Genomic DNA, 21,171 nt, shown 5'->3' with positions numbered 1-21,171 from the left:
ACTTAATGTATTGCTAAAATATGCATTAAAAAAAAAATTGAAGTTTTAATAAAATTATTTTAGTTTAATTTCTTCATAGCACCTACAACATTATAAATTATAATTTATAGAGAAAAAACCTTGTTGAAGTAAGATAAGTAAACAAATAATATTTATTGTTCTCCGCTTTGTATAGTTCATACTTTGAGTTTAATCTAAAACAAAAATTTAATATTTGATTAGAATAACAACTTTTAAATTTAATATATCTTTATATATTTTTAATAAATATAGTACTAACTTAAACTCTCCTTGAGCATTATATTGACCAATTAGATATTTTCTTAAGCTGGAAAATTTGAATGACCTCCTGTTGTCGCCCAGAATATTTTTATACTTTGAAAAGGAACGATCCATTTCTATAGAACATATTGGCGCAAACTTAACAAATTATAAATCATCACGCACTTGTATAACATCACTAACTTCGCAATTCGACTGCCGAATTTTCAGCTAACGTACGGCTCCAAATATGAATTGAGATTAACCGCATAGGCGATTCGGGGATTTTGTTGGTTAATATTTTACTATGGAAAATTCGAGTATATTATAAATAAAAAATGTCTTGTCAGGTAAATCACAACGTCATAAAAACGCAAATGAATATGAAAAAATAAAGGAAGGAATTCATTGAGAAAAATTTGTCGTTTTATAAAGAGATAATTAAATTTAAAAGAAGAGGTTAAAATAAGTTATTATTAGAGATAATGTTGTTAAGAAGTAAACATTTTTTTTCAGTTATTATTTATTATAAAATATTGTTTTTAAAATCGGTTTGTATATTTAAAATTGTACATGGGTTTCGATACTCAAAAATTTCCAAATCCCGTTGCAGCACCAACAAAGGACTAAGACGAATATTAAACCACACGAATACCGCCGATAAGTGACATTAAACGACAGAAAAACAGGGAATGAAGCGGGGACTGCAAAACGGGATGAACACAGAGACGTTCACGCATCGACAAAGAGTTGGTGCCGACGAAATTGACCACGAGGACAGCCGATGGACACAACCACGATGGTTGAACGATCCAGTGGCACCACAACAGACACGAGTACTTACGAACCTTTTGTAAGGTGTTTATCGTAGCAGAAGACCGTGGGAAAATCGATTGATGGGAAACGTCAACACGACCGTAGCGACTCGGGCCGAAAAAAATTTATCTTGATGGTTGAAAAAATTGCAAAAATTTTTGTTGGGGATGGTTGGTGGTGGTGGTGTGGTTGTTGTTATTGCCACGTGGTGTGGACAACGTACGCGTAATAAACACCCTCTCACAGGTTGGGGGGTCGTCGGTCGACGACGCCGTGAATACCGTTCCCGCACGAGAGGGTGAGGAAGTGTGACGTCAGTTTATTCCGGCGTCACGTAGTTTTTATATTTTTCTTCGACTGAGGGAGAATTTCCCAAGGGACACGTGCGGACATCCGATCGATTGCAGAAGTCACGAGTCCATGGATCTTTCGCGCCGCGCGCGGTTACGACATTCCACGTGAACACACACTTCCTTCTCAACACCGCTGACGACGCTCCGTTGTTGTGAAACACGTACGACAAGCGAAACGGTAGGTGAGGATGGGGCGGGGGGTGAACATGAGGTCGCATCGACGGTGATCCGGTCCGTACGTGCACCACGGGTTCGGCCGTGCGGCCGGTTTGACGTACGTTGCCACTCGCATCCCCGAACGTATTGGTGACGTTCCGTTGGTATATATACCAGCGGTCGACTGGGAAACCTTTACAAGCGAGAGTTTACGTTACCAACACCGCTATCTGTCAGCGAAAGTGTTGTACGTTTGCTCGACGCGATTGTCGAAGCGAAACGATTCGTCGTTTACCGTTGCTGCCGCCCGGACTCGTGGACGGAACATCGTTCTTTTCAACAGCGGGCACACAAATATAACTTGTAAGCACTATTAAAAATACAGACCGTGGTGTTTTGGCAAAAAAATACGCGTATTTAAGGATTTATGACAATGACTATTGTGTATTCATTAGGATCAAGACTTATCAGATTTTATCACTTAAAAAGACGTTCGCTTCGCTCGCGAGTATTCAAGTCTTTTCTGGATCTCATGTTCACAAGTATAAACTTTAATATAAAAAAAAAAAAAATGTGTATTAATTTTATACCATATGACTTCTTGATTTATCTAAGTATTTAACAGCTTCTATGGAAAATTTAATAATTTACCGATTTTAAAGGCAAAAAATATAATAAAATATTATTATATTTATTTTTTTTATTTACAATTATTGTAAAATAAAAGCATAATCATGTAATAGTCAAATAGATAACTACAAAACATATAAAATATAATATATTATATTGTATATTATACAATTAACTTTAACAGAACCTATACTTAATAAAAAGGAATAAATGACAACGGTTAAAATTGATTATAGTTTATCAGCAATGCATCAACATTGATCACGGATAACAGTAAATTGAAGATTGCAAATGTTTATATGAAACGCCAACGCATTCGGTTATCAGGAATCTATTACTACTACAATTCTGGCTCCATTTGAGACATTTTAGGCGTTTCCAATATTTATCATTGCGTGGGCTATCTATGTATGTTTATTTAATCATTGGCCATACTATCTAGTATATTCTTGTATAGAAACGTCAACGGCCGCTAGTAGATGTTATAATTTGATACCTAATGAATATAGTAAGACAACAATCGATAGCTATGAATAATAATCAATTATCAATGTTATTATTAACCTACCAATAACAAATTTTCTAAAAATAAATGTATTTCCTATGGATTTTTTTTCTATTTATGAAGTAGGTATACGAGCGTATACGTGCGTATTGGTTGTACTTTTATAAAGTATACGCTAAATCACCATAATGGTTCACGGGTATACATCGTATACCCGCGTATACCCTTCAAAACACCACGCTTGTCTCAGATGTGTATTGCTAAAAAATGATTTCCATAGCAAAATATACAAAGAGAACATAAGTTTATATATTGTTGCTGTGCAAAACTCTTTGTTTGTATTTAAAATAATAATATAATTTTATAATTTTTTTATTCGTACCTTATATATATTTTTATAATATTATAAAATCACTTATTTTTTAAAAAAATGTAAAACTCCCACAAAAATTTTAAATTACATCACTGCTATCTATCAGTTCACCGTGTCGTATTTTACGGCAGAACGACGTGATTTGACTTCGTAAATAGAGAGCGCTATATAATACTATTCGGCAGTAAATATTTTAAGATATATTCTATTCTCTGAGCTAATAAAAAAATGTCCACGCGTATAATCAAAACATCAACATCAACAAACTATGAAAACCCTATAAAAAAAAAAAAAAATGTCAGTGTAAGAAAATTTTTCAAACCTTGAAACTCTAATATACCATCCAAACTCGTAATGGTATGTATAATCATTGATTATATACATAAAAACCTCGATAAGACGAAATCGCTTGGGACCATAATATTTTTCCATGTTAACGAGGTTTCCGTCTTGACGGGGTTAGTTAATTGTATGTAATTTGAAACGGGACCAAAAAAATGTTCCGTTATACCGAGGTTTCCGTGTTATCAAAGTTCCATCTTATCGAGGTTTTACTGTATTACTAATCAATGATATAATACAATATATTACAATATTATATGATTTTTATCGGTTTTCCATTGTAGATACATAAATTTCAATATAATTAATATTTCAACTTCAAATCCTCAAATGAAATGATAAACAAATAACAAAATCAAACATAAAAAATGTATATACATTAAATAAAATAATAAAATAATTGAAAATATATTAATTTTTGCCAAAATATCGTCGTCGCCCTGTAATTAAAGATAAGATCTAGGCGACAAATGACGTGTATTAATTGCTATTCTGCTATTCGGTGATTGAATACTGTATGGAGCAGTGGTTTTTAACCTGTGGTCCACTGCCCTCTAGGGGTCCGCGGTAGCCCTGACACATAACATAATATGTACATATTATGTACATCAATACATGAAATGAGTGTATTGTTATAATATTGTTGGATAAATATTATTATTATTTTTTTTCATATTTTTTATTATATAATATATAGATTTTATCATTATACGATGTTATACAACTTGTATATCAACCATCGTATTAAGCTAATAAAAATTAAATTTTAAGAATATTAAAAAAGATATTAAAACTAAAATAATGAAATTCAAGTTAACTTAAAAATTAAATTAAATAATAATAATTATAAATATGTATGTTATGCTATGTCTATTAACGTAATTTATTAAATGAAATAATTATTATAATTTTGGTTTTAATAACATGAGATGTTTTGTCAAAAAAAATGTATTCGAAAAAGAATTAGTCAAATTAGTTAAATTAAAAAAAAGGGGGTCCTCTATTTCTAAACATTTTTCATCGGGGGTCCGCGATATACAAAAGGTTAAGAACCGATGGTATAGAGTATACGTCTATATAACACAAAATAATATCACCTTCATTTTCCATGTATCATTTGGCAATTCTTCGAAATCATAATCGATATTATAAGAATTTTTTATATGAACGCTTGGAGGTTTTCCAAAAAAAGAAATATTTTTGTAGATTCTACCATTTGAGTATATATAACTTGGGCACACAACCCTCTTCTCGGCTTCGTGGTCACAATCTAGTCCACCACCGTTGTTATGAACCCCTAAATAGTTATTATAACGTTGTTCGAAAACAATGCATTACGATTGTGTGTTGTTATCGCGTCGTGTCAGTAAGAAATGCTTCTCACATAAGTTTTATTCGATTCTACACACGAACCATAGCTAATATAGTCAGTCAGTCGTATTTCCACAGCTAATATATGAGATTTTTGTCGTCATATAATTATCATTCTGTTTTAATAAATATTTTAACTTTTTCCGTGCAATTTTCATTTTTTAATTTGTTATGATTTAATTCATAACATCATTTACACTATTTTGAATTTGTTTGAATACGTAATCAATATCATTAATTCTTCTGTCCGATATATGGTCTAAAGAATCCTAGATTGATTACTTTCGATATTGGATTTGTCATTATTTACATTTATAGGTAAAGGTATCGAAGTAAACCTAAATGTATTAATTTATAACTACTAGAGTATAAAATAGATAGAATTGAGTTGGCACATATAGGTAGCAATAAAATTAAAAAATAATTATTAAAACATTTTCAGAGGTTTTACTTACTGGATTGATGTACCAAAATCCGTATTATCAATTACAATGCCATTTTTTTGAAATGTTTTTTAGGTTCTCTGAAAAATGCGAGTAATGTAATCATTTATTTTTCATTGCTTTTCATTTGTAATACTTATATAACTATAAATTATAGAACGTATAATGAATACGTTTATGAATATTTAGTATATTAATACTTTTCACATATTCTTACCTACCCCATTGCGAACTTCAAATATTTTTGTCGGCCTGTAGCATAATGCCTAATAATATATTATATTTTAGAACAATATTATATTATAAAATAGATAGATCCTAGTAAAAAGTCATCATTAGTACTGTGAGTAACGATTCATAATTCATATAAGAAATTTTCTATTCCCAAATGCACGGATATGATCACTTTTTTCTAGCTCAACAAATGTTTTAATAATTTTAGAGGTGGCCATACTAACACTAACTTTTTGGTATTTGTGCGATAAATAATTTAAGTTTCAACAGCATACAAATGTAACCTCGCACTTGAATAATAATATACCTAACTCAATAATCTATAGCGTATTCTGTTTCCGTCAATGTGACTGTCTGTTTGTCTATGATATAATAAACTAGATATGATGTCAATAGTCGTATTTTAGTCTCAATTTCGCAAATATGGTGCTGATCTTTCGCCACTACTCATTGGTTCATCTAATATTGACTTCAAACTATTTTGGCGGTAACCGATATATCTCGTTTTTATCGAAACTTTTTTAGTAAAAAATATTTACCTATTACATTAATGTTAATCCTAATTATCTATGTTATTAACCTTAAGTAAATATTATTATTTTAAGCAAGTTAGTTTTAAACAATTTATAGTATCAAATAACTAATTACTTATAAGTTCATGTAATCATGTTAGTCAATAATCGGACGATATATTGAAGTCTGTGCTTATCACAGTAACATAAAGTACAATGGATGAAGGGCGTTTTTCACCACTAGAGAATAATTCAATAATAACAATTTGAGAAAAGTAATTAGAATTGAAAGAAAAAAAAAATGTTATTGATGCTACTAAAAAAGAAAAAATTATCTGAGCGCACGGTAGTGCGCCGACCAAGTTCCAGCAATGCCAGTGGATCTTTACATGAACCAATTCGCCCAGTTATTCTAACCCATATATCTCTGTTTCCTCTTAAGATAAATTTTTGAAATTTAAAACACAGATTAAGCTTAAGTAGCTTAGGACGCTGTAAGAAAATGAGCCATTAATATTGTATCATTTCGAAATGGGAGGATTTCAAAATTTTCAATTTTGTTACTGATTCACTCACTCACTGATCATCAAAATTATAAGACATTTCTCGTATATGTAGAAACGTGATATTTGGCACATAGGTAGGTTTTACAGTGTAACTAAAGAGAAAAATCTAAAAATTGAATACCGCCTTAGAGTGTATTTTTAAACGTATGAAGTGGCGCGCTTAATACGCATAAACGTTTTCTTTCAAACAGCGTAACAATATAGTAATAAGAAATTGTTTGTAGTTGACTTATATATATATATTTATAAAACATAATAATATTTTCGTAAATTTATTTTATTAAAAATCAAAATATAATATAATTATTCAAATACAGAATATTTTAATAATATTCGTCGGTATACGAACCATTATTTTACGTAGTAACGTCATAAGAAAACATTGATGAAATGTTGAATACTCTTATGAATTGAATGGAATTATTAGTTATCGAAATAGCCACGACCGTATCGTGATGAGCATCCAAGGATGTCACTTAATTCATTTTGATCCCTATCAGGTGAAAGCCAAGGATAGTGCCATTCTTGAATATAACCGTCTATGAACTTTGTATTAGTCAGACTTAAGAGATATTCTATCTAAAAAGTATCGACGACGAAAAATAAAAGACCGTACTTGGCTATCATTGTACGTATCATAACCTACCATCGTTCACTATTAACAAATTATCTCCAATTATCCATACTAATCATTTCCCCAACTGATATTTTTGGAACACGGACAATATTGACAGTAGGTGTTCGACGACTTGGTGTGTGACCACTGCACTTCTACATTAAAGAGCAATACTCCTCTTTTATTTGTATTGTTTAACACTTGACCAGTTTCTGAATAAGGCATATAACATTATTATCGAATGTACTCATTTATGACCTACGTGGGTGATGTGGAGAAAAAACTCAGAAAAAAGAAAAAGGTTTAGATTTCTTCTCAAAAAGATAGCGAATCATAGTAGGTAGTGATGTCTAAATTGCGACCAAGTCTAGTTTATGTTTCATTCAGAAACTGACTTAGTGTTAAACATTACAAATAAAAGAGGAGTGTTGCTCTTTAATGTAGGAGTGCAGTCGTTACACACCAAGTCGTCGAACACCAACTGTCAATGTTGTCCGTGTTCCAAAAATATCAGTTGGGGAAATGATTGGTATGGATAATTGGAGATAATTTGTTAATAGTAGACGACGGCAGGTGATTACGATTACCACAGCGTCGTCATGACATCTATTGATCATAACAAATTCCCATCCGACCACCGTTATGGTTAAAAGAATTTCGGCTAAAGAAAATACACGAATACGACATAAACAGACGAATAAACACTTATCGGATGGTCGCTGTCGGTGGAGCCTGCGGCATTCGGTTTACATCAATCTCTCATTAGCTTTCTGAAGAAGATCAAACATCTTTGGGCTGCTTGCGCTTTTGCCAAATGTAGCGCGTCCCCGTCACCGATGGTCGTCGATACATAAGGGCCCACGTCCAGTCGAACGCGGTATTGGCTTTCGGCTGAGAATGCACAACGCGAGAGTAAGATTTACAAAAAGAAATACGAAAACGTGGACGACGTGATCACGTCGATGGAAGTCCAAAACCCCTTACGGATGCCGTCCGTGATCTGGGTGTAGGTCAACGTGAACCCTTCTTCGTCGGCGATCCTCTTCAGAAAATCTTCGTAATGACAGCGTAACATGTACACGCTTATAGACGAAAATCTCTGCGAACACAAGGACGATTATATACGTTTGCAACCTTACTACGGCGGCCCGACACTTTTAGTTTGCCCAACGATTTGTTTTTCGATAAATTCAATCGCGAAGCTACTTCTTTAGCGTTGATCATCGTGCCGTCCGCGAAACGTATGATCAGTTCGCGGTTATCACGATTTTCTCCGATCGTTCGCGGTGTCGCCTCCGGGGTAACCGACTCCTTCGCCGGTTCTCTGCCTGCGGTGCGTCCCCGTGAAATGAAAAAAATCAAAACCGTCATCATCAGACCACCGTTCAGGTCAGGTGGGGAGAGGGGTGAATAGAACCTCTAACGACCAAACCTTTGACGGTGGACAACGCCGTAGAGTTTATCGGCCTGGTGTTACGCAGGACACGGCGTACGCTCACGGTATCGTCGTCGCTGTTGGCCGTCCAGTATTCGGTGTCGTCTGCCTCGTTCGCGTTCGCGACCCGACAACCGACCTCCACGGTTTCGGTGCTCGCGTCCACGGTCACGGTGACGGTCTGACAACCGCGGTCCTGGGCGACGACCGCGGGCGACTTCGGTTCGACCGACCGAGCGACGCACGCGCCCGCAAAAGCCCAACACTGTTCATGCACGTACACGTGGCAAACTGTTGACGCGAAACGGGTGACGATGGATGGGAACGACGCCACCGCACCGCCATCCGACAGATTTTTTTTTTAGTTTACCGTACATTTTATCGTGCGAACCCGATCTAATGGTTACCGGTGCATTCGAACATCCGCGGCGAGTAAATCCTCCGTGAGTCGCACGCGACGCATTTCGTCCACCAGAACCCTCTGAAATGTTTGCCGGACGACGTAGGCATCCCACCGCTGTCTCTCAAACACGTGATGTGCACGCAGCTGCTGCAGTCGTACGGTCCGAAAATGCAATACACAATGTCACGATGACCGCTCCACGTCTCGCGTGTACCATACTCACGTTTGTTCCCCCATCTCTGCACTGTTGTCCGCGTAGGTGCGTGTCTTCTACGAAAAGATTCGAAACCTGTTCACGAACCTAACCTGTCTTCGAATGTACGTTGACAATACTTGTTACTGTACAGGTTAAAATATCGCAAACATCGAATGACGTTGTCCTCGGAGGTTTTCCACTTCGTTAACTTTATTTTAACGTCGAACATTTTCCCCGGCAACGAGATTTGTTTTTACGCGTGGCCAGTATATTATAATAAATATTAATAGTACATTCACCGATAAGACTTGTTTCAAAAGTAATAATACTTATAGGAGATATTGACTTCTTTCTATTAAACGATGATGGTAATTTTAAAAGAACACGAGAATTTAATAGAATGCAATGTGCTGAAAAATTTCTTATTTTCTCTAAAGTCTTAATTGATTCTAATTCTTCTTCGGGTGGATTAATTAGAGGTGTTAAATTGTTAACAACCTATGGTGGATTTATAACATTTGGTTCACCAACTTTCACAGTTAATTTATTTTTTATTTTCAACTTCATACTTTTTTCTTTCTTATTTTTATTTGGATTTTATTATTATTATAATTATTAAAAGCATTATTTGTATTTGATTTTAATTTATGTATTTAAACGTATTTTTTATATTTTTTATTACACTAATTAGTTATTGGCAAAATGATAAATAATAATTTAAAAATATTCATTATAATATATAAGTGCCTGAGTGTATAATGTACTAATAAAAATCAAAATTAAATTTGGTTATAAAGACATCTGGCTATTATGACATATATTTTACGGTTCCTTGACCGTCGTTATTGGTGTATGGACTGTATTTACATTCACTAAAAATAAATACGAACAGTTTAGGAGTTAAATATAATTAATATATTATTTTTATATTTTAAATGGCAATTTAGGCCATTGGTTATGAGACAGTGTTTTGGTTAGTAAATAATTAGTGGTTTTTTTGTGGGGGCCATGACTGTGTTTTTTAAAATTCCATGGAGTCATATAGTCTGGGATCTAGAGATGATGGATAGTAAATACACAAAGAATCAATTGAAAATGGTTGTTAATTATTGTGCCACATCATAATCTAGGTTGTCATTGGTTTTATAAATAAAAAATTGTTTGCATACATTTTAAATTTCTAAATTTTCGAATTTAGTCGAACTAACGGTTTTTAAACGATCGCCGTCAAAACTATTTGGAACTTAAAAATAATTTATTTCACTTTAAAATAGAAATAAAATAATGGATATTGATATAGAAATTTATATCGTAATCAAAAATCGTACGGACAAAACTGTCGTGTGTGAAGGGGTCTTAGAAAATATATTTTGAATGTTCGGGTACACGTTTTGAATCAATTTTGTTACAGTAGGTACTGAATTACAGAAAGTTTTAATATTTATTTTATCATTCGTTGCTTGAAATTCGCCATTGCCTATTAAAAATAAATCTTTGACAAAATTTATATTATCTTGACCGGTACATAACACTCTCATATTATTTTTAAATTATAATAGTTTTATGTATGGCCAGTGGTGTATTGGAGGGTATACGCGGGTATACGCCGTATACTCGGATCCCTATTTTTGGATTTATGCGTATATCTTTAAGAAAATTCGTTATACAACAACAGTATAGAATTTATTATTATTATTATATACTATAGCCACTATCCAAATATAGCCTCGTGCCGCATAAACTTCGATTAAATTTTCCCAGACTTCGGGTATTTGCAAAGACGATCAGAAACTGCCAAGCGTCTAAATACTGTAACATCAGGCCTGGTGCACACTTGCGTTATTTTAACGCGCGGCAACGCTGCGGCACCGCGGCGATGACGCCGTATTCAATACACACCTAGCGGCAAATATACATACCTATATACATATACATAACGTTATGTATACCTATATACATAACGTCATACATACGTACGGTCACAAGCGATGGAAATTTATAAAAGAAAACGTATTATTTTTGCGTACCTTGTGTACAAAACGACGATAGTGTGCACTGACCAATATGATACAATGAATTGAGCGACCGCAAGTGAAGTCGCGGTGACGCTGCGGTGCGATAACAACTTGCGGCAAAAACTTTGTCGCAGACGGACGCGCGTCACCGCAGCGTTGCCGCTGTGATGTGTGCATTACGCAATTAAATTTTGGGTTTTCCATGCCGCGTTTGCGGTGCCGCAGCGTTGCCGCGCGTTAAAATGACGTAAGTGTGCACCGGGCCTAAATAATACCGGTGGACGCGTGCGATATTGTCTTGTCGAGCGGATATTATAATTGTTAAAAATAGATCAACAGTCAAAAAGTTCTGTTTATAAATTTATCACAATATTAACCGATCTGTCTACGATGTTTTGGATAGATTGTGATTATAAATTATTATATTGTTATCAGTTTGTCACTTAGTATTTATTCGTCGCATGTTTGTGCAAATTACTTTAAATTAATACTAAAATATTATTACACATAATAAAACATTAGGTTTCATGAACATAAATATTACGTTTCATATATGATATATACTTATGAGTTTATTAAAGATAAGTTTAATATATAGACTTCCATGGCAGACATGAATCCATGGGGACTAAGGAGGCGCGCGCCCACTTCAAATCCCCCAAAAATACTTTTGTTGAAAAGTTGTACACCCCCCTCTTAGAAAAAAAGTCTGGCGGGGATATATCCCACGTTCCCATCATATTATGTAATTTTGAGTTTGGGTAGGTAGAACATTTTTTTTTAAGAGGTTAATCCCCCCCCTCTCCCACTAATAAACGCTTATGTGCTGAGCGTATATCCTAGAAAAAAATTACGAATACACCACTGTGTATGGCCATAAGTAGAATTTTTTCAGAAACGCATTGATTTCATCAGCTCTTGTCCTTCATGCAATCACAGGCAAGAGCTGACGGAATTCTCCAGAGAACAACACTGTGCAGCCAACCATAGGACTATTATTATGATGCAAGTCTCGCATCGTTCTATCTAAAGCGTCAATTGAAGATTTTTGGGAAGCTTCGTCCCAAAGAATTAGACTACAATCCTGCATCAATTTACCAGTATCACTTTGCTTTGAAACGTTAAAGACACTCGTAGCATTGTCACTATCATATTTCAAAGGAAGTTTATATGTAGAATTAGAATAAAACTAATAGCATAGTTGCGACGCCAGACGATGCAACCGCAAGAGCAATTTTGCTACCATATCTTTTGCAAGAAGTAAATTTATCAAAAAAGTTTTACCCATGCCCCCGGGAGCATCTAAAAGTAATATTTTTCCTTCATTATTGTTAACAGATAAATAGATAATTTCACTGAATCGTATACAATTCTTTGTTCACGGTTTAATGTATTTTCATTTTGAACGTACAGTAATAGTTGGTATTGATCGTAATAATTATTTCTAAAAATTAATTCGCTCTCTCTCTCACTCTCTCTCTCTCTCTCTCTCTCTCAAACACTTAATATTAATTGTTGTCCCATTTATGTTTATCGGTAAAGGAAAACCAAAATGTATCATAGATTTGCTCGATAAAATTTCCATTTCTTTATTTAATTCAAATAAAGATTCGTCATAACATCAGCGTACGGGTTGATATCGAATGCGGCAATCGGTAGTATAATATTTGTATTAATAGATGTAACGAGTATTCGGTATAAATGTGGTTGGGGTACTTGCGATAAATTTCGCGGAACAATTCATATCTACACGCCGATATTAAACACAATTCGACGAACAAATGGTCAGGTTCCAGGTAGCTGAAAACCCGCGGACCGCTGTGCCGCACTATATGCATATGTAGGTAAACAATTTACACGTTTATTTTAATTAATAATAACTAATTATTTATTAATTTTATGGGACTAAATTTATTCTATAAACCTTCTCTGTGATGTCCTCTTTAATTTAAAAAAAAACTGCACGACGATTGACTGAGTAGTTTCGGAGTTAATCCCGAACAATAAAAAATGATTTCATTTTATTTATATAACGAAAATAAATAAAATGTGTTGGTTAATTAATTAATTAATAGAAAATTAATATTATTCTGACATGATAATATCAACCACGGTTCCTACACTATAAATATGTTGGTTTTCTCTTTATTCTTTTCATTCCGCGGATAGTGTATAATATACCTATTTTAGAGTAAATATGAATAGATGATTAGAGTATATACGAATCACAGCAAACAATTGCCTCGTGGTTTTTCATTGATTTAAACAGCACGCCTCCTCAATCCGAAATTGTACCGTACGGAATCCATACCTAACCCTCGAGTAATCATTTCGTCACGTCATGTTGCCCGATCAATATTGACTCCGTCCGGACTGAAGTTTGATCGCAGCTGCGGTATGTTCGAATTATTCTTGTAAGTTACCAGCTGAAATATTTTAATACTAAATACATATGGTAAAGTGCGATTGAAAATGTTTTTGTTTTATTTTAAATGGTATTCTAATCAAATTCAAAACAGTGCCACTGTTAAATTTCCATAAAACAATACACTAATATTATCGATAGTTAAGGTTTCGGTCTGTACACACGTACAGTTTATATGAAGAGCATTTATATTCGTAACATAGTTTTCGATATTATAATTCGGTATCCCATTGCTTCGACTATAAACCAAAAATTGAATGGTCTTTACGGAATTTCAATCTCATCAACTTATCAATCAATTATGAATATTGATTTCATTTTTTTACTGTACCAAATACTCTATCAATGTAACCTCGGCTTAAGTGATGTCAAATTTTGGTTAATTGATCATAAATATCGAGCGAGAAAAGTAGTCCCGCGCAAGACAGTTGTACAATCGAATTACAGGTGGTGGGCGTCCACGAAACAATGTTATTTTTATCATTTGTAATGATGAATAAAAATTTCGGATTTGCCTATTTTTATTTCCTGTTTACCAAAGACAATTATCTTTATCCACATGGCCATGAAAGAATATATTTAATATATAAATATATCACTATACATTATATAAGTGGCGTAGTCAGAAAACTATTTTGAAGGTGTAGGGTTGAATTTTCAATAATATGTTTACATAACATTGTTCCTTTGTCTTAAAATGATTGTATATCTTACAAAATACATATTTATATAACAATATATTTAATAACAAATACATTTCCGTGAGGGTTTTATCACCAATTATCCTCCCCCCTTTCTTGGCTATGCCGCTGCATTGCTACACCTAACAATACCTGAATTGCTCCTGTAGTTTCTATAACTAACCATAGGTTTTTGAATTTTTCAATTGTTAATTTCAACCGCTGCTATAACAGGTTTCTAAAAATAAACTATAATTACCAATAAATGCGATTTTCACTATGACTTGTCATTTATGTAACTCGTCTTCCCTTATGAAGACGTAGATTGTCGGTTTTAAATTTTTTTATTTTAATATTTCAAATTTCCTATTCTATAGTAAATTCTTCCATCTATTATTTTCGTTTTCATTAAAAATAATAACTATCTAATATCTTCTTTTATTATAATTCCCATAGATATACAACTGTAAATATAAATCACGAACACGCAGCTAAATATAAATCACCGTAAATAAACTGTGAGTATAATTAATAATTACATAAGTAGTTGAATCTATATTTACGAACTTGACGAGAAGACTTTGACTGTGCATTGACAAACATTTAATTGACTTTTTAGACTTCAAACAACTTGTTTCTTTGGTTTTATTTTGGAAAATGATGCTGTACGTTATTATTGACTTATAGATTGCTTGATGTATAAAAAAAATTATGATAAGAGAGTGTTAACAAATTATGAAGATGTGAAGAATATTTTGAGAGTTTTACTGAACGATCCAAAAAAAGCATTTAGAGAGTATTTCATGAAATGGAGGATTGATGGGGTTTAGTTAGTGAAGTAGAAGTGAATGTCGCGAAGAAGGCGATAAAAAAGAAAAAAGCGGTTGAACCTGATGGAGTGCTTATAGAGGTGTGAAAAATTTTAGGGTATGTAAGCATTATATAGTTAAAAGATCTTTTTAATAAGGTATTAATAAAGGTAAAAATGCCAGAATATTGGAGAAAGAGTTTTATTAAACCAATATTTAAAAACAAAGGAGACATATAGGAATGTGAGAACTATAGAAGAATAAAGCTTTATGAGTCTTAGTATTAAGATTTGGGAACAGATTATAGAGAAGAGAATTAGAAGTGAGACATCTAGAAATCAATATCGGAAGATCAGTTTGGTTATGCCAAGAAAATTGAAAACAGAGTATATAGAGTATGAATTTGAAGGAAGATACCAAGAAGTGGAGGGGATGAGAATACCAATAACAATATGTGATTAGATGATAGATAAAGTCAAGAACTTTAAATATTTGGAATCATTTATATAAAAGAACGAGTGCTTTAGTGAAGCATTAGTTTTTTTATGTGATAAAAAAATTCCAATGAGGCTGAAAGAAAAAGAAAAAAGAAAAATGTTCATTATTATTTTATTATTAATTGTTAATGTTTGATTTAGATTAGTATTTAATTGATTCATCGTATCATTGAAAGTCCTTGGACATCTTCAAGTATTCTATATTGGAAACATTTGACTGTAAGAATGGATTTTTTAAATATACATCTTTCAATGTTGAAATCTTTATTACATTACATTTATAACATTTTAAATAGAACAAGGAACATTTTAACCAAAATTATATTGACTCAAGTTTGCTAAAAATGGTAGTTCACAAACTATCAGTTACATCGTTTCGGAAACCACAAGTAATAACAGTAACTTCGCAACAGCAACTAGTATCAACCAATATTAGCAGTCAAAAAGTTGATTTTAGTTGCTCAATATCAACTTCTAAAAAAAAACTTTGTAGCAATTGTATGAAAAGGGGCCCTATTCAGTGGAGGAGAACTAAATATGGCCATAATCGTCAGAATAATAATAAAAATAAACTACTGTATGCTTTGATCGAACTACATAATCATTATGTAAATATGTATATTATTAATATATGAATAATTTCAAATTAAATTGTTAGTTAAATAATAGTTTAAAATTAAATATTCATCATTAGTAGGTACATACAAAACCAAAAAATCATCACTGAATTTATAAAAATAAAACTACTCAAATTTTTAATTTGACCTAATCATATTTTACAAATATATATAATATTCAAGCTAAGTTTTTATTTATTTCTATAAATTAAACATTTGTTTCTTTATTTTTATATTGATTTACGAGAAGTGGTGTAAATTGGATCCAATTTCTGATGATGCAGAGGCATATTCTCAACTTATAATTAGCAACACGCCAATTTTCCAATTTCCTAAGTACAATTCTTCCCAATAAACTATATATTTTCCTATATATTTAAATAACAAATAAATTTTGAATTATTTTAGCATTATAACCTTTATTATTATAATATTAATAAAAAAAAAAACAATCAAATTTTGTTTTTAATATGCTGATTTCCTTGGCTTTTGAAAATAATATTTCAGGTATACAAATTTCAATGATTTTCTGGTGGTGCAAAAACATATCTTTTCATCACCACGTTTTAGATGTGGTGTTGCAAGTGTCACATTTGCACCACCCAGTTTACGCCACTGTTTACATGCATTAATCATTAAATAATTTTGAATTTACATTTCTCAATTTAATCATTTTTTATTTACTCTAATATTGCAATTTAAATAATGAGATAATAATTTAGATATAAAAACATATATTTTTCTATCTATTGTTACCTATTCATATTGGTGTATTTTAAGGTTTATTAATTTTTTTATTTTTAAACTGTTATTTGGAAGCAAATATTCTCAATAAGTGACACCCTAGTTAAACTCGCCTAGACACTATGTTTTTGTTGAAATCTATCAAACACTTAAAAATTAGTTTTCTTATTTATTCAGAACTCTTTATATTAATTGAATTATAATTAGAATTGTAAGTAAATTATTTGATTTTTATGTGTAAAGTATTGAAAGCAATTTTTGGGGAAAATGCGACATAAGTTAGAAATAATCTAAAATTTGTTGAAATTTGTAATATAGAATTTTTTTTGTTACTTTTTACCTATTCCAAAAAATTTTGTTTTATTTTCTTATCATACTTTATGTAATTATTATTTTAATTTATGGGATAGTACTCTTACTAATATTAGTTCCTATTTTTCAATAATCGTTTAAGAATATGAATAAATATGAATATATAATGTTATTTTAATTTTTTTAAACATACCATAATTTAACGAAATTCTTTAATTATATTTTATAGATTCATGTTATTAGTTTTCTTAATAAAATGATGACATTGCTGACTTTGAGTCAACAACAACTTGGTAAGGTAAAATGACAAGCATTACAACAACTATTGATTATATATATTGTTTTTTTAAATTGTTTTATAATTTGGCAATTAATAAAGTAAACACAATTGTTGTTTTTTTTTTTAGTCATATTAAGATAAAGTAATGATAAATATTTATATCATTAATCACATTTATAAACTTATTTATTTTATTGTATTTTTATTTAGTTTTATATTATATTTCACTATAGTCCTTATTTATTTTTAACACCTAGTAAATATAATTTTTATTAAATTATTTATTTTATGTTTATTTTAAATACCAAAGTTTTGGTTTATGTCTTTAAATTTTGTCTGTAAAACTTTTAGATATTTAACACTTATTGCTTTTTGTTAATTGATGAGCCTTTTTTTTTTTTTGTTCCACTTGTTTTTGTTTTTTAATAAGCCAACTATTATTCAATAAAAAGTAAAAAATTTTATGTGTATATTCTTAAATCTTATTAGTTACATTTAGGCAAGGTTTACATGGTGCTCAGTTCCTAAGTGTTGGTAAAAGTTTTATATTCTACCTATATGTTTTTAATGATTAAGTTGATAGCATACATTTGATTAAAAAACGATATTAAACATTAATATCACAGACACCTATAATAGTCAAAATTAAATTCAAAAGAATCCATGATTAGATTGAAAGAGTCGAAGTAGCTTGTTATTTTTCAAGTGTTTAGGTTTACAAACAATAATTATTATGAATAACAAATTAGGCAAACAGGACTAGCATAGTTAGGGGGATTCCTTAAAATTGATTATTTCGATTTTTAATCTCAAATAAATGGCAGTTCTAATTAAAGAATTTTTTTTTTCGAAACCGCAGAAGTATAAGAAGAATTCGTAAAAATTGACTTCGTGTTGTCTAGTGGTAATATTGTCGGTTGTGGAAGTAAGCAACCATGGAGTCAATGACCATCGACCCAGTTATATCTCCGATAAGACGTGTGATACTGACGAACACGAATATATTTTGTGCTAGCCATCGGTTTTTGTGTTCTTCAATTTTTATTTTTTTATTGCGATAAAATTTGTACTCCTTTTTCAGGAATCGATTAACCAACGAACAGTTCGAAATGGTAAATTTGAATTCTTTATCTAGTTTTTCTCTTATATCGCATTCGTTGTTTACTGGTGAATAATACCTGTAATGGAATAAAATAATATAAATATATTTTATTCAACATTCATTTGCTGATACGTTTTTTTCTCTTTTCTAGTGTTCGGTATTGGTTATTGGCGATATGCATGTGCCATTTCGCAGCAGTGGACTTCCGGCTCAGTTCAAAAAACTACTGACACCTGGTAAAATACAACATGTCTTGTGCACAGGCAATCTATGTACGAAAGAAATGTATGAATTTTTAAAATCGATTGCCAATGATGTGCATGTCGTGCGTGGTGATTTTGATGAAGTAATGTGTATGCAAACTTTTAGTTGATGTTTCAATGTTTTCAAATTTATTTTTGTTTTTTAGAATCTCAATTATCCAGACCAAAAGGTAGTAAATGTTGGACAATTTAAGGTTGGTCTATGCCATGGTCATCAAGTGATACCATGGGGAGATCCTGAATCGTTAGCTTTACTACAAAGACAATTGGATGTAGATGTTCTAGTATTTGGTCATACTCATAAATTTGATGCATTTGAACTTGGAAACAAATTTTTCTTAAATCCTGGTTCTGCTACTGGAGCTTTCAATCCGTTGAATCCGTAAGATTTTAATATTTTAATTTTCTATTTCCTATTAGTATATTATACCTAATTGATTACAATTAATGTTAATTCAGGAAATATTCTAGTGTCCATAAAGTATATCTGTCATATTAAGTTTTTCTTATCTTTTGTTTTTATGGAATTATATTATTTTATTTTACTTTATGATATTTTTTTAAATAAATCTCTGAGAACCTATGAGTTATAAACAACTTAAATTTAATTTAATTGATTTTTGTCATAGTATTTTAGTCCAGCAATTCCTAAACTTTTTACCTGGTAGAACTTTATTTTAGACTAATTTTAATCCCAGTACCCTTTAGCAAATACCACAATGAGCATGCAGTATGCATGATAAATTAACTAAAAACCACTACTATAATCTTAAGTAGAATCTTTCCATTATTAGTATAAAAATATATTCTGAACCTAAGGAATTAATTTGATATTGCATTGTTATAAAATGTACCTTTTATTTTTTTCTTTGTAAATATTGATCAGTAGAAATAAATCAGAAAAAATCATAAAAGAAATATTTTATTAATGTTTTTTAAATACTAAAAAAAAATGTTAATATTTTGATCAAACAAGTACAATTCATAACCTTTAAATAACATTGAATAAGTGTAAGAAATTTTGTATTCTTTAATTATTATTATGACAACTTTTATGAACTTAATTAAATTTATTTTATCTGTTATACATAATTATAATAATTATGTTTGTGATAATAATTATAAATACCAGTTGTACTATTTATTGTAGAGATGCTTATCATTTTTATTTTTCATGAAATAAAATTACTTCTATTAAATAATAAACTAACTTAATTTCGTTTTTTTTTTCAGTGATATTATTCCTTCATTTGTGGTGATGGATATTCAAAGTTCAACTGTAGTGTCATATGTCTATAGGTTGGTAGATGATGAAGTAAAAATTGAAAAAATACAATATACAAAAAAATGAACTGTGATGTCTTTTATAAATAATTTCATGTTCACATATATTATTTTTATACTGGCTAAATTTGTTATAATTTATAATATTATTCGTACACTTATTTATTCATTGCAATTTTTATAGACTATAAAATATAGTTTTAATTAATTTTTAATTATCTATTAATTATACTTTTACTATATAAACATCCCATTATCTGTAGTTATGTTTCCATTATTACACCGTTTAGTATGTTAAATTGTACATAGTTAATAAGTAAATTGAATCTATTAATATTTTGTATTTGATCAACTTTAAATGAATTAAAATATTATATTTATTTACTGATTGTTATGGTTTAGTTTTCTTTTCAACAATCATCTTTTTCCATAAATCAACAAAAAATATTTTAAAATAATTTTTATATTATTTTGACATTATTTTATACATTTTTTATCAGTTTTGATACCAATTTTTGTTTCATCGTAGTTATTTAAGGAAAATATAACAAAACTGCTCAATTTTTGCTAAATTTTTGGTTACAAAAAATGTTCTTAAAGCATAATTTTTTCCAAGAGCAGAGTAGGAAAGATATTGATGCTATAAATTGTCTGATAACTAAAAGTTTTGACAGCAAAAAATTAACATATGAACTCAATAGTTATAAGTATATTTATTACTTATTGTTTATTTATTACTTGTAAAATTAAATGGGTTAAAGGTAATAATCATTTTATTATTTACATTTATTAAACTATTATGAATGGTATTAAAATACAAGAAAAACATTTGTTATGGCTTAACATCTTAGCAGTGCTTATAATGCACCTTTGGAAAAAAAAATAATAGTACTTAAAATCTACACTAAAAATAATTAAAATAGCGGTGTTA

The 21,171-nt window shown here is 30.9% G+C and overlaps 1 protein-coding gene and 1 long non-coding RNA gene across 5 annotated transcripts; both read left to right on the top strand.

The window, feature by feature from the left end:
- The first annotated feature begins 12,993 nt into the window (after positions 1-12,993).
- LOC112692390 lies at positions 12,994-17,684 on the top strand. 3 transcript variants are annotated; one of them, XR_003149412.1, is made up of 5 exons: positions 12,994-13,067; positions 14,789-14,850; positions 15,780-15,857; positions 15,935-16,246; positions 17,541-17,684. It is a non-coding gene; the product is annotated as an uncharacterized LOC112692390 (long non-coding RNA). The 3 variants fall into 3 exon arrangements; XR_003149413.1 differs by lacking the exon at positions 12,994-13,067 and adding an exon at positions 13,437-13,641 and having other exon boundaries at positions 15,785-15,857; XR_003149411.1 differs by lacking the exon at positions 12,994-13,067 and adding an exon at positions 13,438-13,641.
- Positions 17,685-18,576: 892 nt separating this feature from the next.
- Positions 18,577-20,348, top strand: LOC112692358 (vacuolar protein sorting-associated protein 29). Of its 2 annotated transcripts, none has more exons than XM_025567007.1 (4): positions 18,577-18,703; positions 18,845-19,039; positions 19,103-19,338; positions 20,190-20,348. In XM_025567007.1, the coding sequence occupies exons 1-4, from the start codon at positions 18,701-18,703 to the stop codon at positions 20,305-20,307; spliced, it is 552 nt and encodes a 183-aa protein (XP_025422792.1). In that variant the 5' UTR covers positions 18,577-18,700; the 3' UTR covers positions 20,308-20,348. The 2 variants fall into 2 exon arrangements, with proteins under 2 accessions (XP_025422792.1, XP_025422793.1); XM_025567008.1 differs by having other exon boundaries at positions 18,577-18,771.
- Positions 20,349-21,171: the final 823 nt, after the last annotated feature.

The sequence above is a fragment of the Sipha flava genome, unplaced genomic scaffold (assembly GCF_003268045.1).
Source record: "Sipha flava isolate LNK unplaced genomic scaffold, YSA_version1 73_pilon_pilon, whole genome shotgun sequence".
Taxonomy (NCBI): Eukaryota; Metazoa; Arthropoda; class Insecta; order Hemiptera; family Aphididae; genus Sipha; species Sipha flava.
This window is presented reverse-complemented; position numbering and strand designations above follow the sequence as displayed.